Genomic DNA, 15,542 nt, shown 5'->3' on the forward strand with positions numbered 1-15,542 from the left:
TGGGGGAGCTGAGGTGTCCCCTCAGCTCTGGTTTCTGTGGTTTATGGGACTGAGGGTTTGACACTTTTTAAATCTTCCCACACCAGGAAGATCCTGAAAATCCTATACATGGCTAGTGACCAGCCCAGTTTCTAGCCTTAAAGCTGACAGTGGTATGGGCTACTTGGAGTACTGTCAACAAATCGCCACATGGACACAGACTAGGTGAAATGGCCCTGGCAGCCAAGCATCGTGATGACAGATGGGGTATGTTGCCCAGCCTGACCGAGCACTGCATCTGCTTTCCAGGGCAAAGGTCGCTGGAGCCAGCAGAAGACCCGGTCCCCCAAATCTTCCACCCCTGCAAAGCCCACAGAACCATGTACACCCTGTAAGTCCCGAAGTGCCGGCCCAGAGGAGGCCTCGGAGTCACCTACAGCCCGGCAGATCCCCCCAGAAGCTCGGCGACTTATTGTAAACAAAAATGCTGGTGAGACCCTCTTGCAGCGGGCGGCACGCCTGGGCTATAAGGTGAGTGAGCCCCCTAAGTGGGTGGCTGCAGGATCACATTGGTCTGGGCCCATAGAGGAGCTTCTTGCCTTGGTTTCTCTAGGGGCTGAGTCCCAGTTGGCCTCCCTCCACTGCTCCCAGGGCCTCCGGGGCCACCTCACCCCGTCTCTGATCTCAGAGTGTGGGAATGTAAACCCATTTGAATATCAGTTTGGAATCAACAGCAATTGAAATAGCATCACCCACTCCATTCCTAGGCCAGGAAGGAGATTTCGGGATTTTTCACTGACTGTTAAACTTCCCTATTCAGAGAGGGGTAAGGGATGAGGTTGTTCACCCTTCATCTCCTCCTGCAGCTTCCTCTCATGCAGGCTCCTGGTGAAGGGAGCAGGGGAGCTTCTAAGGGTAAAGCTGAGCCAACTCCACCTGTACTATTTCCTTATACATTGAGAAAAGGCAGGAGAGGCCCCTGGCATTTATTGGGCACCTTTTTGGACATGTCAGAGCTTGGATTATAGTGAGCCCGTGGAGGTGGATTTAATTAGCCCCATTTTACAAATGAGAAAGTCAAGGCTTAACAATGTTAAATGATATGTCCAGAATCCACTCAATACTCCAAATATATACATCTATATTCAAGTATATTTGAATGTATTTTTCAAAAGTATATATCTGTATTCAAATATAATTTGATTCCTGAGTGCCAGGGTAGGGATGAAAAACTGCCTCATTACTGTGGTTAAATTATGTTGTTACACATTTTCGTCGTTTCCCACTTTTTGTTGATAAATGCTCACTTGACCACTGCTTTTGTCCCTACCCTGATAATTTCCTAGGATTTGTTCCTAGTAGTGTTGCAGCTGGGTTATAGAGTCTACCCTCTCTTTAAAAAAAGGAGCTTTCAGAGCTGGGTGTGGTGGGGCATCCCTGTAATCCCAGCACTTAGGAGTCTGAGGCAAGAAGATTGCTGTGAGTTCGAGGTCAGTCTCAGCCACATTGTAAGTTTAAGACCAGCTGGGACTACATAAAGATACCTTTTCTCAAAAAAAAAAAAAACAAAAGAGCTCTCAGTGATCTAACGGCCACTCCCAGTCAGGCTGTGCAGCACAGGGCAGATGACTTGATAGGGTCCTCCCATCAAGCAATCCAAATTTCTTGAGCACGTACTGTGGGTGTCTACATGGCTGCCAAGTGACACCTGCACAGACAGTGATGACCAAGTCCTGCTGTGACTGCTGAGCCCAGCATCCAGGGATAGCTCTTCAAACCATTCTTCTTTCCTTGTTCTTGCATTATGACCAGAAGCTGCACTTGCCACCACATGTCCCATGTCCCTGCCGTGGGCCTAGCTGCCAAAGCTCCGGGAGTCCAGGTCTGAGCGAGTAAGCCCTAGGTGGCAGGGGACTCTCTCTGAAACTACCCCAACAGCAACCACCAAATAAGTATCGCTGGCTGTAAGAAATGTTTCCCCACTGCCAAGGAGACGGTCTAGAGCTGGCCATGGCAGCTGAGGACTAACTTCATTCACAAAAGACTTTGAGATACATCAGTCGGTCCCTGGTATATAAAGGGCTGGCTCTGAGGTTCCTTGACACTGGGTACTTTGAATGTAACCAAGCTGATCCTAAGAATTAGATGTCAGTACTCAAGAGCTATCCCTGTCCCCATAGGATGTCGTTCTGTACTGCCTCCAGAAGGATAGTGAGGATGTGAATCACCGTGATAATGCTGGCTACACGGCCCTGCATGAGGCCTGTTCCCGGGGCTGGACGGATATCCTGAACATTCTCCTGGAGCACGGGGCAAACGTGAACTGCAGCGCACAGGATGGCACGAGGCAAGAAGGCTGCTCCTCCCAGACACCCAGCCCAGCCCCTCACTTAAAAGCTCTCAACCCAGCCATGACCTTTGGAGCACTCCAAGCCATGCGCTTCATGGTGGCTTGCCGGGAAGCCTTCTGTGTACTCTAGAGGCAACCAGTTGAGGGCAGGAGCTGATGAGTCCCTGGGTGGCCCTGGCTATTAAGGGGAGGCTGAGGCTGTCATCCTATCCCATGCAGCTATTGCCAGGAAGACTATTGAGCCTTCCTTCAAATCCTCCTGGTGGGGGGCACCTATCTTAAAAGGGGGCTGGGGTCTTAGGAACTAACTGGGAAGCTGACCTCAGGGTAACATTCCAGATTTGGTTTTTCTAATTTGATCTGCATGCACTTAAAAATATATATACCTGCTGTGTCTTAGAAGAATTTACCCACTCTGTCCTGTTCTGCCAAAGGGCTTACTTCCTGGGCAGAATAGGCATGAACTGTGTGCTAAGTAGGAGGACGCAGACCCAAAGGCCACACTCCACTTAACCACTTGGCATGTGGAGCCACTGTGTGCATCCGTCACCGGGTCCCTCAGTTCTTGCCCCTCCACTGCTTTACCTTTCACCTCCCATCAGGTCTCATTTTCTGCTAAAGTGTGGAACTACCTGTAGAGCTGCATTTTAAGGGAATGAGAGACAGAGACAGAGAGAAAAGTTTCAGAGAAAACAAAAGAAGGTGGGCAGATGGTTTGGGGGCTTGCACGCCAGAGGTGCTTCCCCTACCCTAAGTCTCAGTGCACGTTACTGGAGTTAGTTACCCAGAGTCATGTCCCTTTTTCCCTGACAAGATAGCCCATGATAACCTCCTAAACATCAACCATGTGGCCCTGTTGTCCTCACCCTGTGTCACCTCCACAGGCCAGTTCATGATGCAGTGGTCAATGACAACCTGGAGACTATCTGGCTCTTGCTGTCCTATGGGGCTGATCCCACGTTGGCCACCTACTCGGGTCAGACAGCCATGAAGCTGGCCAGCAGTGACACCATGAAGCGCTTTCTCAGTGGTAAGTGTGGCTCAGACTTACAGCCGGCAGCCTCAGGGCTGACCTTTGACTCCTGAATCTGTCAGGACCCTCTTCATTGACCCCCCATCCACCTCTTTACATGTTTCTCCAGCCTTTCAGACATCCCTAGCTACTTTAAAAAGTCCTGTGGCTGTGGATGTCCATATTGCAACCACTTTGGGACCCTGCTACCCCACAGAGACCCATTTTACCACTAGATGTCTGAGGTAGATGTCTTGGTGGAGAGACAGCAGCCACACTAATAGATCTAGTTGGGGCCAGTGTGTTAGTCTGTGTTATGAATAGGATGTGAGTAGCAGAGAAGTGACTCTTAGCATTTTGCTGTTTGTGATCCAGTGGAATCCCTGGGACTCTCTCTGAAACTTTATTCCCGCATCCTCTGCATCCCAGTGTCCACCTTCTTTCCATTCCCCTTCTGGAAAAGTGGCTGGTGTTCAGGCCCACGGTGAGAGCCCCAAGCCAACATGTATTTATTTGCTCATGAGTGGTACCCTGTTTATCTGCAGATAGATAGATCTTCTGAGCTGGGCAGGACTCAAGGGTGGAGAGGAGTGGAGATTCGTTTGGAGTGTTCAGTAAGAAACACTTCAGATTTCACCTCCGAATTCCAGGAACCCCACCTCTCAGTGACATCAGATTGGCCCTCAGAACTACTGCCTCGGATTGCCCAAGCAACAGAGCAGCTAGGACTTGGATCTCTAAACATCCTCCGAGGCTTCTGTGTTTGCAGGAGCACCCCTCTCAGACTAGGAGCTGACTAGCCTAAGACGGCTACTGCTTTTGACCCCAGTTATTGTCAATTCCCCACTTGCCAGCGATACAGTTCCTGGCTCCCACCAAGATGCTTGTTTGTTTGTTTGTCCATTTGTTTGTTAGTTCATTCTTTGTTTTATTTTCTGAAACAAGGTCTTACTATGTAGAGCAGGCTGGCCTCAACTCACAGCGATCCTCCTACCTCAGCCTCCAGAGTGCTGGGATGACAGGTGTGTGCCACCAAACCCAGCTTAATTTTGTTTATTGAACAAAGGTTAGCAGAGTAGCTGATAACAGAGGGAGAAAGAGAGACCTTTACCACAGGTTCAGGTGAGGAGGAACAGGTGGGGAGCACTGCCTTTATACTGTGGAAGCTGGGGTGAAGGAGGCGATGTGAGGCTGCCGAGGGAGGATGACTGCTGCCCAGCCAGCCTTCAGCCAGGTCCCAGTCCACCTGACACAGCCCTGGAGTGCATCCCTCAGGCTGGAGGACTGCCTTTCCATTTTCTTCCCTCAGCTCTGGGTCCCCAGTTCCAGGTGCTTAAGGGACAGAACAACTTTGGATGTTCATTCTCTCATTTGGTTTGGGCCAATGATGACTGCATTAGCTGAGCGTCACCAGGAGCAGTGCCCTTGGTGGCCTCCTTCTGCAGACCTTCCTCACTCTCCTGGATTCCCAGGAAAATGTGCCACAGGTGAGCATCAGCAGCAGGACAAAGGCACCACATGAAGCTGCTTTGCAGAAACTGGTGTCGAGCCAGGCATGTGGCTCATGCCTGTAATGTCAGCACTTGGGAGACTGAGGCCAGCCTAGACCACAAAAGCAAAACCCTGTCTCAGCAACAACAACAAAACCAAACTTGTCTAGTCTAGGGGCCTTTCGGGGCTAGAAATTGCCCTGCCAAGGGTCTTGGGCTTCTCTGGGTCAAAGTAAAGGGATCTCTGACCACCTTACTAAGAGTTCACTTAGTAAGTGAACTCTTTTCTTCTCAAACATCACAGGACTTTAAATGTTGAGACCATTTTTAAGTAGCTTAAAAATTAATTAGCAATAAGCACTCCCCCCCCCATTCTTTTTTTTTTTTTGAGACAGTGTCTTGCTCTGTAATGTAGGCTGCCCTTAAACTCACTTTGTTTCCTAGGCCAGCCTTGAACTCAAGCAGTCCTCCTCCCTCAGCCTCCCAAGTGCTGGGATTGTGGGGCACACCTGCAGTCCTTTCATTCTTGACATTGTTTTCACCTCGTAGGTATGGAGATGGTTTACTGATGGGGATAAAGAGCCAACAGAGAGCTGGAAACTGAGCTATCTCTTCATGCAGAGGCAGAGCTCTGGCTGGCTGTTTTGGGAGCTTCTAGCATCTGGGCTAGGACCTTGGCTTGGTCCCCAAGAGGGGCAGGCACTGGTTTCACTCAGCAGGCTCCCTCAGGAAGGTGGCCTTGGGACCAAAGGCTCTTTTGGTGGGGGCTTATTAGAAAAACTGAGGTGAGCTGGGCGTGGTGGACATTTTTTGTAATCCTAGCTCTTGGCATGCTGAAATAAAAGGGTCCCTAAGTTTGAGAACAGCCTGGACTACATCGCAAGACCCTGTCTCAAAAAGAAAAAAAAAAAAATGCCAAGCAAACAAACAAAAAAGTGAGCTGCAGTTCTCTTAGCTTGACCATTTTGAAGTGAATAATCCAGCAACGTTGAATACATTCATGATATTGGCCAGTCAGCTTCCAGGAGGTTTGGCCGCCTTGAACTGAGTATCTCCTCTGTTTTTCTCATCCCTGGATGATTCCTTGCCAACTCTCCGGGATTACTGGGCAGATGGGATGATGGCTACAGGGAGCACCCCTCTGCCACCCTCCTCTCCCACCCCCACACCAGGATATGTCATGTGGCCTCTTTTATTTTTAATGTTATCTGTCTAGCTGAGGTATTTAAATGCTTTTCGCTTTTCATCCCCAAGCCATTGGCAGGGCAGACTCTGTCTAGAGTAATTATCTTCATCTTTCCCCAGTGGGGGCCTCACTGGGCAGAAAGTGGAGGTGAGTCCCTACAGGAAGCAAGGGGCTCCATTTCCTGCAGGCAGAGAAGGTGACTGAGTGTCAGGGTTGTGCCACATGGACAGCTGCTCTGGCTTTGTACAAAGCCCCTATGCTGGAGAAGTTGTCTGGGATACAAGTCTTTTAAGTGCACAAAGGAACGTCACTATCTGCAGGTATCCTGCAGTGCATCCTTTCGTAAATCAGAAGATGCTGGTGATTCATCCTGCTTGTAAATGTGGATTGTCTTACATTAGGTTGACTTCAGGTGAGGCCCATTGCTTCCGAGCTTAGGCAGCGTAGAACTGCACTCCCTCACTTGGTCGTCTGCCTATCAATTTGTTGAGCACCTATTAGACTCTAGATGCTGTGCTGAGTGCTGGAGGCCAGACAATTAACCCTTCCTACTTGGTTTTCAGGGTTGGAGGTCCAAGTGGGCCGAATCTCCAAGAGGCCTTTAGAAGGCTTCCCCCCTCAGGCCAAATGATAGCCAGACCAGTGATTTATTTACCATTGACCCTTTGAAGAAAAGAGCAATATCCAGGCCAGCCAAAGGAAACAGATTCTCTTTTCCCTGTCTGTGGGAAGGAATGCTGCAATCCAGGCGGTTGCAGTTTGATTGGGCATCAGAGATCCTATGGGTCTGCTCTTCCGTCCACCGATGAGAGGGTTAGCAGTTTACCACTTGAGGTCACTGCATCACAGGGTTTTGCTTTTCCTGCCAGAGACCTTTGCTGTGTGACCCCACGTTGAAGACTGCTAGGTTTTTGTTTTTTCTCTTACGTTCCTCATCTGGTGCACATGGGGGCGAGTATCTGGCTCCCCAGGAAATACACATATTCTGTTGGTTGCAGCTTACCTGGAGGTGAGAGGCTCTGCTCTTACACTGAAGCCCTAAGTTGCTTTTTTTTGTTGTTTTTAGGTAAGATTCATGTAAGATAAAATTAATGATTTAAAAGTGAATAATTCAGTAGTATTTAGTGCATACATTACATTGCACAACCACCATCTCTCTCTAATTCCAAATCATTTTCTTTTAATTTTTTTTGTATCAGTACCAGGGATTGAACTCACAACTGTGCGCTTGCAAGCAGGCGCTTATGCTGCTGAGCTAAATCTCTAGCTCCCCCAAATCATTTTCATCAGCCCCAAATGAAACCCTGTACCCATGAAGCATTTGCCCCCTTTTCCCTTCCTCTCTGCCCCGGGCACCCACCACTCTGCGTTCTGTCTCCATGGACTTAGCTACTGCAGACACTACATAAATGGAGTCATGCGTTCTTGAGCCTTTGCATCTGGCTTCTTTCAGGTAGTACGTTGACTTGAGCAGTCATTCCTGCTGGGGGCTGAGTAATAGTCCAGTGTGCATATATTCCCATTTCCTTTATCCCTTCACTCACTGATAGAGGTTTGGGCTGTGTCTGGCTTCTTGCCATCGTCATTAGTGCTGCTGTGGTCCTGCATGTACAAGTACTTGTTTGATTATCCATTTTCAGTTCTTCAATGTATGTGTAGGAGGGGAATTGCTGTGCCCAGGGCGCTTTTTCTAAGAAAGGACAGGAGTGTAACTGGGAGCAGGGATAGGGAGACTCAAAGAGAAGGAAGGTCACTCTTGCCGCTGATGCTGAGTGAACAGCTAAGAGGTGCATGTATTGGGGCTGCCCTGTCAGTCAGATCCAGGGCTCCTCCTGTGTGCCACTCCTGGGCTTGTCCCAACTTCGGAATCTTTGCTTCTGCCTGTTAACTTTGGACAAGTGCACCTGCATGAGACAGATGTGCAGACCGTGCAGAACTGGAGGAATGTGCCGGGGGCCCTGAAGGCAGTTCCGAGAGAGGAGCCCCAGGAATGTGTGCACTAGGGCTGTGCTGATGGACCTTGTGTGACCTCTTGAAGGGGAGGGGCAGCCAGTCATGGATACATGTGTTTCGGCATGCTGGCCGAGCGAGCTCTTAGAGTCTTGCTTTGCAAGGATTCTCTCCCTCCCTCCTCCTGCATGAGTCTTAGCTCTTAGGATGTGCCAGGCATTGGGCCTACATGCAGGGGAAGCCATAGTGAATGAAGTTAGTATGGTCCCTATCTTCTGGGGGCTCAGGTTCTCCTTGCTGTATCTTCCATGACCCCAGGCAGAGGGCTAGGCTGGAGTAGATCCCTACCTGCCTGACAGATGCTTCTGGGAGGAACTACTGCTGATGCCCTCAAAGGTACAGAAGAACACAGGCTGGAAGTGTGGAAAGATCTGATGTGCATGACTGAAGGTTTGCCATCCTGGTTGCTTTGCCATTACTTTGAAAGCTTCTCTCTAGCTGTGTTTCCTACTGAGGGAAACCACTGGACTGCTAGAAGAAGGCAAAAAATGAGTGATTTCGGCAGCTCACAATGGCTAAACAGTGTGCTTCCTGCTGGGCTGGCCAGCAGGAAGGGACAGTGGGTAGTGCTACTGCCTTCCGCTGGGGAGTGCCCCTCCTTTAAGAATATCTGCCAGCTTCCTTCCAGGGGTCACATCCCCTGTGCCCTTTGAAATCTCCTGTCCTGTTGGCTAGGTGTCACTTAAGGGCTGGTGGCAACCATGCACAGCTAAGTCTGGCATCTTGGCAGTGCTGGGTCATATATCCACATGTAGCACAGCTGACTTTGTCATGAAAGCCAGCTGACCTGCTTTTTGTCCCAGTGGGACCACAAAGTAAAACAGTTTCCCCAGATGATATCCAGCTGGGAAACAAGGAGGCTGTGGGTGACCCAAGATCCAATCATAGGGCCAAAAAGTGAAAGGTGATTTTTAAGGTTGTTTTATTGTGGTAAAATATACATAAGCTAAAATTTGCTATTCTAACTATTTTGAAGTGTATAGTTGAGTGATAGGACATTCACAATATTGTATAACTCTCACCACTACACTGTAAAGTTTCAGAACTTCTTCATATCCCTGCTAATAGCCACTGCCCATCCCCTCTCCCCTAACCCCTGGCAACCACCATTATGCTTTCAGTTTCTATGGACTCACCTATTCTGGACATTTATGTAAATGGAGTAATATAGCATGTGGGCTTTGTGGCTGGCTTCTTTCACATAGCATTATGTTTTCAAGATTCTTCCATGTTGTGGTATGAATCAGTATTTTGTTCTTTAATGTAGCCTCTTGTCTCTGGCTTTTATCACTTAGCATCAATGTTGTAACATATATCAATACTTCATTCCTTTTACAGCTAAATAATATTCCAATGTATGGCTGTGTCTTAATTTGTTTATCCACTCATCACTGATGGCCATTTGGGCTGTTTCCACCTTTTGGCTGTCATGAATAGTTAGCGCTGTTACTAAAGTCCATACCTAAGTTTTTGTTTGAACACCTGTTTTCAGTTCTTTTGTGTATACACCTGTGAATAAAAAGCAAAATATTTTTTGTGAGGATAAACCTGGCTATTTTCCCCATGATTTTTAAAGAAAAAAGAGAAGTTACATTTATTTTTCTTTTGGAGCTGGGAATTAAACACACAACCTAAACATGCTAAACACTTGCTGTACTACTGAGCTAAAACCTCTGTCCCCACCTACTTATCTTACCTTAACACTTTCCCACCAGCTTGAACTACTGGTGCTACGTGCATGATTGTCCCATATGATGGCTTATACCACCAGATGGAACTGTCTTGTGCCTCCCAATGGGATAGTCATACATGTACCACCGGTGGTTCAGAGTCACACAGCAGTGAGACACACAAATTATGGCTCCACTGCAAATGTCTTAGAGATAGGTATAGGAGTGCATGCCTATAGTTCCAGCCCCTTTGGGAGGCTGAGGTGGCAGGATCACCTGAACCCAGGAATTCGAGACCAGATTGGGCAGCAGAGTGAGATCCTTGTTTCAAAATGGTAAAAGATAGTTGTGCTGGCACATGCCTAGAATCCTAGCGCATGGGAAGTTGAGGCAAATGATGCATTTGAGATCAGTTTGGGCTTCATAGCAAGTCCAAGACCAGTCCAAGCTAAATAGAAAAACCTTGTTTAAAAATATAAGAAGACCAAGCTTGGTGGCACATGCCTGTAATCCCAAAACTCAGGAGGCTGAGGGAGGAGGATCACTGTGAGTTCAAGGCCAGCCTGGGCTACATAGCAAATCCCTGCCTCAAAAAGACTACTGGGTGTGGTGGCACATACCTGCAATCCTAGCACTTAGGAAGAGTAAAGCAAGAGGTTCTCAGATTTGAGCCTAGCCTGGTCAGTTTTGGATTTAATGAGACCCTGTCTCAAAATAGAAAATGAGAAAGGTTTGAAAGGAAGGGGAGAGAGAGAGATCATGGAGAGATCATGATTGGATCTGTTAATATTGGGACCAACAGGGAATGAAAATGCTGGGTGTGTCTAGGATTCTGCTTGCAGAAGAATTCCCTGTGCAGTTTGAGGCAGGGGTCCCAAAACTACATGCCTTTAGGCTGATGTGTAACAGAAGGAAGAGACTGGGTGGGGACTAGAGCCCACACATGTCACAGATCCCTCTAGCCAACTGTTGACATGAAGGAATGCAGATACAGCGTTGCCAGATCTGATTTTTTTTTGGAGAAAAATTGGAAATCCAGATTTTTAAGTGAAATAAACTGTTGGAGATGAAATGTTTTGCTTGTATGAAACACTAGGCCAAACCCCAGGTGGTTGGTGGGCTAGATTGGCTCCCGGCTGGTGCTTTGTGACCTCGGACTGGAAGCAGGGAGTGGGTCACTACTGGCCCCCTCCTAGGCACTTCCTCCCTCCTCCCATCTCTTAGCCACATATGCATGGAGAGCTCCTCTCCCAGCCTACCCTCCTGGTCTCACTGCCTTCTCTTCTTTCCTCAGATCACCTCTCAGATCTTCAGGGCCGTGCAGAGGGTGATCCCGGTGTATCCTGGGACTTCTACAGCAGTTCCGTGTTGGGTAAGCCTCAAGCGGGAAGAACACTACCCTTGTCTGTGGCTCAGAGATGAAGGATTTGGTTTGGGTTTTACTGATTCTTCTCCCAGACAGGAGTCACCCTATGGAGGTAACTCTTCCTCCCCTCAGTAGCCCAACTCTAACCCTTCCTTCTGCCAGATTCTGAAGTCATTTTGCTTGAATCATGAGATGTAACACTGTAACACTGATTTAGAGAAATTATCCATCTTTAGTACACTACCACTCCCCAGTATAGGTACTTTTAAAATTCTCTCCCTTCCATGGTCCCTTTCTCTCCTCCTTTACTTTTTGTTTTTGTTTTTGTTTTTGTTTAAGACAAGGTCTCACTATGTAATTCAGATTGGCCCTGAATTTACTATGTAGCGGGGCTGGGGATTTAGCTCAGCGGCATAAGCGCCTGCCTTGCAAGCAGGCAGTCGTGAGTTCGATCCCTGGTACCGGTAAAAACGAAAAAGGAAAAAAAAAATTTACTATGTAGCCCAGGCTGGCCTTGAACTTGTGGCAATCCTCCTGCCTCAGCCTCCCCAGCACTGGGATTATGGTGTGTGCTACCATGCCCTGTACCCCTTACTTTGTTTTAATTCCCCCAGAAGCCTCCATCAGCATTGCCACCTCTTCTGCTGTAGCTCACAATTTTTTTTTTTTTTTTTTTTTTTGGTACCGGGGATTGAACTCACAACCTTCTGTTTGCCAAGCAGGCACTTACGCCACTGAGCTAAACCCCCAGCCCATATAGCTTAAGAGGGTCCCAAAGTGTCTGGCAGCAGCCACTCCCTCCCTCCCCTTGCCACTAGGGAGCACACCTAGTTTTTGAGATAGCTGGTGTCCTCTGGGCTCTTAGCCCTCTAGCCCAGGCTTCACTCTTGGAAAATCAGCATGTCTTTGTCTGTGGTGGGCTAGGGACTACAAGTAAGGGAAGATCCCACCCCTAAGCTTGGAGGAAGCTGGGGCAGCCAGGGTTGGGATTGAATGCAGCAGGCTGTACCCACAACACATGGCTGAGGGCAAGAAGCCCCTGAGCCCCAGGCTCCGAGATCAGGCAAGGAGGGTGCTTGGGAAAGCTGCAGCCAGACAAGGGCCGGTGTTTCTACCTTGACTGACTGCCGATAGTATCTCCAGGCTTCGGTCTCCAACAGCTGCGCAGCTCAGGCTTCATGTCACCACACTTTCTGCAGTCAGAAGATGGAGGAATCTAACGAATCTTTGGCCACAAAATACTTCTTTCCAGGACTCGAACTTTTACCTTTCCTCACAACAATTCAAGCCATGGGATCAGCAATCCTTGGGTCAACCAAAGACCCGTGGCCTTGTCACTTATCTCCTAAGCACCCTGTCATTTCCCTTTATCTGGTTGGAGCATTTCTTCTCTTCAGTTTTGTTCATATAGTGGAGTCCTCATTCCCTGAATATTCTGCTTACAGAGCAAAAAGATGGGTTTGCCTGTGACCTCCTGCACAATCCTCCTGGGAGTGCCGATCAAGAAGGGGATGATGTGGAAGAGGATGATTTCATGTTTGAACTCTCAGACAAGCCTCTTCTCCCTTGCTACAACCTCCAAGTGTCAGTGTCCCGTGGGTAAGTGTTTGAGAGATCTGTAGGGACCCACTGCCTGGATCTGGCAACCCGACCCCCACTTCTGGGGAAGGCGAAGCTCTCTGGGGGGGAGGCAAAGACTGGCAGATGAGTGCTGGAGCTTAGGAACGGGCCAGCCTGATCTCCCAGCCCAGACTGAACATAGCTTGTGTTCAGAGTAGAGGTCTGTGGACCTATAGGTCTGCAGTATGTTTAGCGGCTCCATACATTTCCTGAATCCACTTTGTGCATGGGTGTAAGAGATTATCTGGGAAGTATTTGGGCTGATGAACTATTAGAATCTTTGGAACATTTTTGTGGTTTCTGGAGACAGGCAGACAGAATAGTTGCAGTTGAGATTCTCGGAAAAGCCAGGACATATGGTTGCCATAGCTGTGGAGCCACTAAGGTCCTTAAGCAACCCACAGCCTGTTTCTTGTAGCCTTAATGTTGGCAAGGTGATGGCAGGCATGCTGCTAGCTCAGATGACTGTGTGCGTGTGGTAATGGAGAGCACCTATTTGCAGAGTCTAGAAGGTAGCTGGCAGGTAATGTTAGATGAAATTTAACTGGTTGGTTCTTTGATGATAAATGAAGGCAGTTCAAGAACCTGCAGGGCTGTAGCTCTTGTTGGGTTTCCTTGCACATCAGCATGTGGACATGCTGCTCGGGTGGATGAGAATGCAGCATTGACTTCCCTTTTGTTCCTCCATCATTAAGTTGATTTTTTTTGTCTATTTGAAATAGGGTCTTGCTATACAGTTCAAGCTGGCCTCGGGCTCACTTTGTAGCGAGGGTGGTCTCAAACAGTGATCCTCCTGCCTCAGCCTCCCAAGTGCTATGGTTACAGGCATGCACCACCACATCTAGATCATTAATTATTTTTAAAACAAATTAAGGATTATTTTTCCTTGATACCTGCTTTTTAGCGAGGCTTTCCATTTATTAGAAATAGGAAAACAAACATATTCAACAGAGCAACTCTGAGCTTATTAAAAGTAGAAAAAGAAGTGAGTTCTACAGGGTGAGAACAAACCACTGTGAAAGAGAGCACAGTGGCCCTGGATACCTGTTTGAAAATATCAGACCTTTTTATTTAGAGTTGGGATCTTGCTGTGTTGCACAGGCCTGCCTCAAATTCATGATTCTCCTGCCTCAGCCCTCCAAGTTGCTTGAATTTCAAGCATACGTTCATTGTGCCTGGCTCAGCCAAACTCTATTTTATTGTTTTGTTTTGTGTTTTGAGTCAGGGTCTCACTATGTAACGTAGGCTGGCGTTGAACTTAGCCTCAAGTGCTGGAATTATAGGCTTGTGCCACCATGCCTGGCTATCAAGCCCTATTTTAAAACCCAGTGAACTAGCACAGCATGCACAGAATAGGGAGTGGGGTGAGTGACAGTTCAGGAATGCATCCAGTGAGTGCCACTGTTTATGAGACACTAACCCCTAGGCCCCATTTCTTTGCATACCTTCCCCATGGCCTGATAAGAATAAAAATAGCCTATATGATGACACTAGTAGGGATCAAGTTTCAGGGGCTTTGGTCCTTATTCTTCTGGGCTGAAGCTGATCCCTGAGGGCGGGGCGGGGCCTCTGGGATATAGTATTGCAGTGAATTAATTCCTCCAAAGTGTCCAGCACCTCCTCTGAAACAGGATCTTGGGGCCACAGACAGTAAAAGGACCAGGGGTAAACTGCTTTGGGTACAGACTTAACATGGGCAACCAAGGGCCGTGTGCCACTCTCCGAGCCAGGTGGCAGGCAAGTTGTCAGCTGAGAGCCAGCTACTGGCAAGATTGTCTTCTTAATGCGACGTCCTGCAGTGCTTGTTCTGAAACTGCCCTTCCCCACAGCTGCAGCACAGTGTAGCTGTGTCAGGTCTTTAAGAGGTGCCTTCTGAATCATCAAAGCAAGACTAGATTCTGAGTGCCAGCAGGAATGTTTTGAAGGGCTCTTCCCCCTTTCTTTGAAAGCGATGGTCCAAGTATATGGTATCAGTGGTCCCTTTCTCTTAGCCTGGAACACTCCATTCCTTAATCACATGAAAGGGCAGAGCTCACCATCATTTGGAGGAAATGTTACATGTGCATTTTAAGGATAAAAATTGTAGGTCTGACTAGATGTTTTGAGCACTGTACAGAACATTCGATTTCATAACATGTCTTTAGCAGCTGCACTAGGTCAAACCCTGATGGCCAGAACACAGCTCTGGCCTTCAAAGAATCTAAAATCTAATGTGGTAAACAAACAAATATGTAATAACTCTAATAAAAGACTACATTTTCTAAGCATGTTTATTATAAAAAGCTCAGAAGGGTGTCTTTTGAAAAATAGAACAACTCTCCATCTCTAGACCCCAGAGAGGGCCACATTTTATGCTGCTTCTGCAGTCTTTCCCAAGTGACTCTTTTGGAAGTAAATATTGTAATAGGGGTGTGGAGCAGGCACCATGAGGCTTTGGGGGACAGGGTGCACACACAGTTATGGGGGATGTGGCATATGAGCTGGGCCGGGCCATGGAAGAGAGAAGGGAACATGGTATGACACGGGCAAAGCCACGGAGACACGCAGGCTCAGGAGGTTCAGAAAGCAGGAGTAGTCTGCATCATGGGGCTGGCTCGTGGGACAGGGATGCAGTGTATGTTGGGGGTTGTGGGTGTGGACAGAGATTGGGTTGAAGAGGTCAAATGGAGTCATCTTTGGAAGGTCTTAATATCTTGCTAAAGAATTTGGAGTGTTGTTCTGGAGACACTGGGGATCTGTGGAAAGCTGTTAAGGGAGTGGAATAAAGATTAGATTTTCTTTGTATAAAACTAATTGTAGCAGAGTATCCAGTGATGGTGGGTAGGGGTGCTAAAAAGAGCGATTCTGGACAAAAGGAAG

At 48.0% G+C, this 15,542-nt stretch overlaps 1 protein-coding gene across 6 annotated transcripts in view; it reads left to right on the forward strand.

Annotated features, from left to right (window-relative positions):
• The window catches only part of Bcorl1 (BCL6 corepressor like 1), a 63,538-nt gene that overhangs the window by 45,160 nt on the left and 2,836 nt on the right, over positions 1–15,542 (forward strand). For all 6 annotated transcript variants that reach the window (XM_063246403.1, XM_063246402.1, XM_063246401.1 and 3 more), the window contains 5 exons: positions 289–510; positions 2,160–2,326; positions 3,214–3,359; positions 10,992–11,069; positions 12,509–12,662. In XM_063246403.1, coding sequence (XP_063102473.1) covers positions 289–510; positions 2,160–2,326; positions 3,214–3,359; positions 10,992–11,069; positions 12,509–12,662 — 767 coding nt within the window. The remainder of the gene's footprint in view (positions 1–288; positions 511–2,159; positions 2,327–3,213; positions 3,360–10,991; positions 11,070–12,508; positions 12,663–15,542) is intronic.

The sequence above is a fragment of the Cavia porcellus genome, unplaced genomic scaffold (assembly GCF_034190915.1).
Source record: "Cavia porcellus strain 051 isolate PalLab524CR breed Dunkin Hartley unplaced genomic scaffold, mCavPor4.1 scaffold_3, whole genome shotgun sequence".
Classification (NCBI taxonomy): domain Eukaryota; kingdom Metazoa; phylum Chordata; class Mammalia; order Rodentia; family Caviidae; genus Cavia; species Cavia porcellus.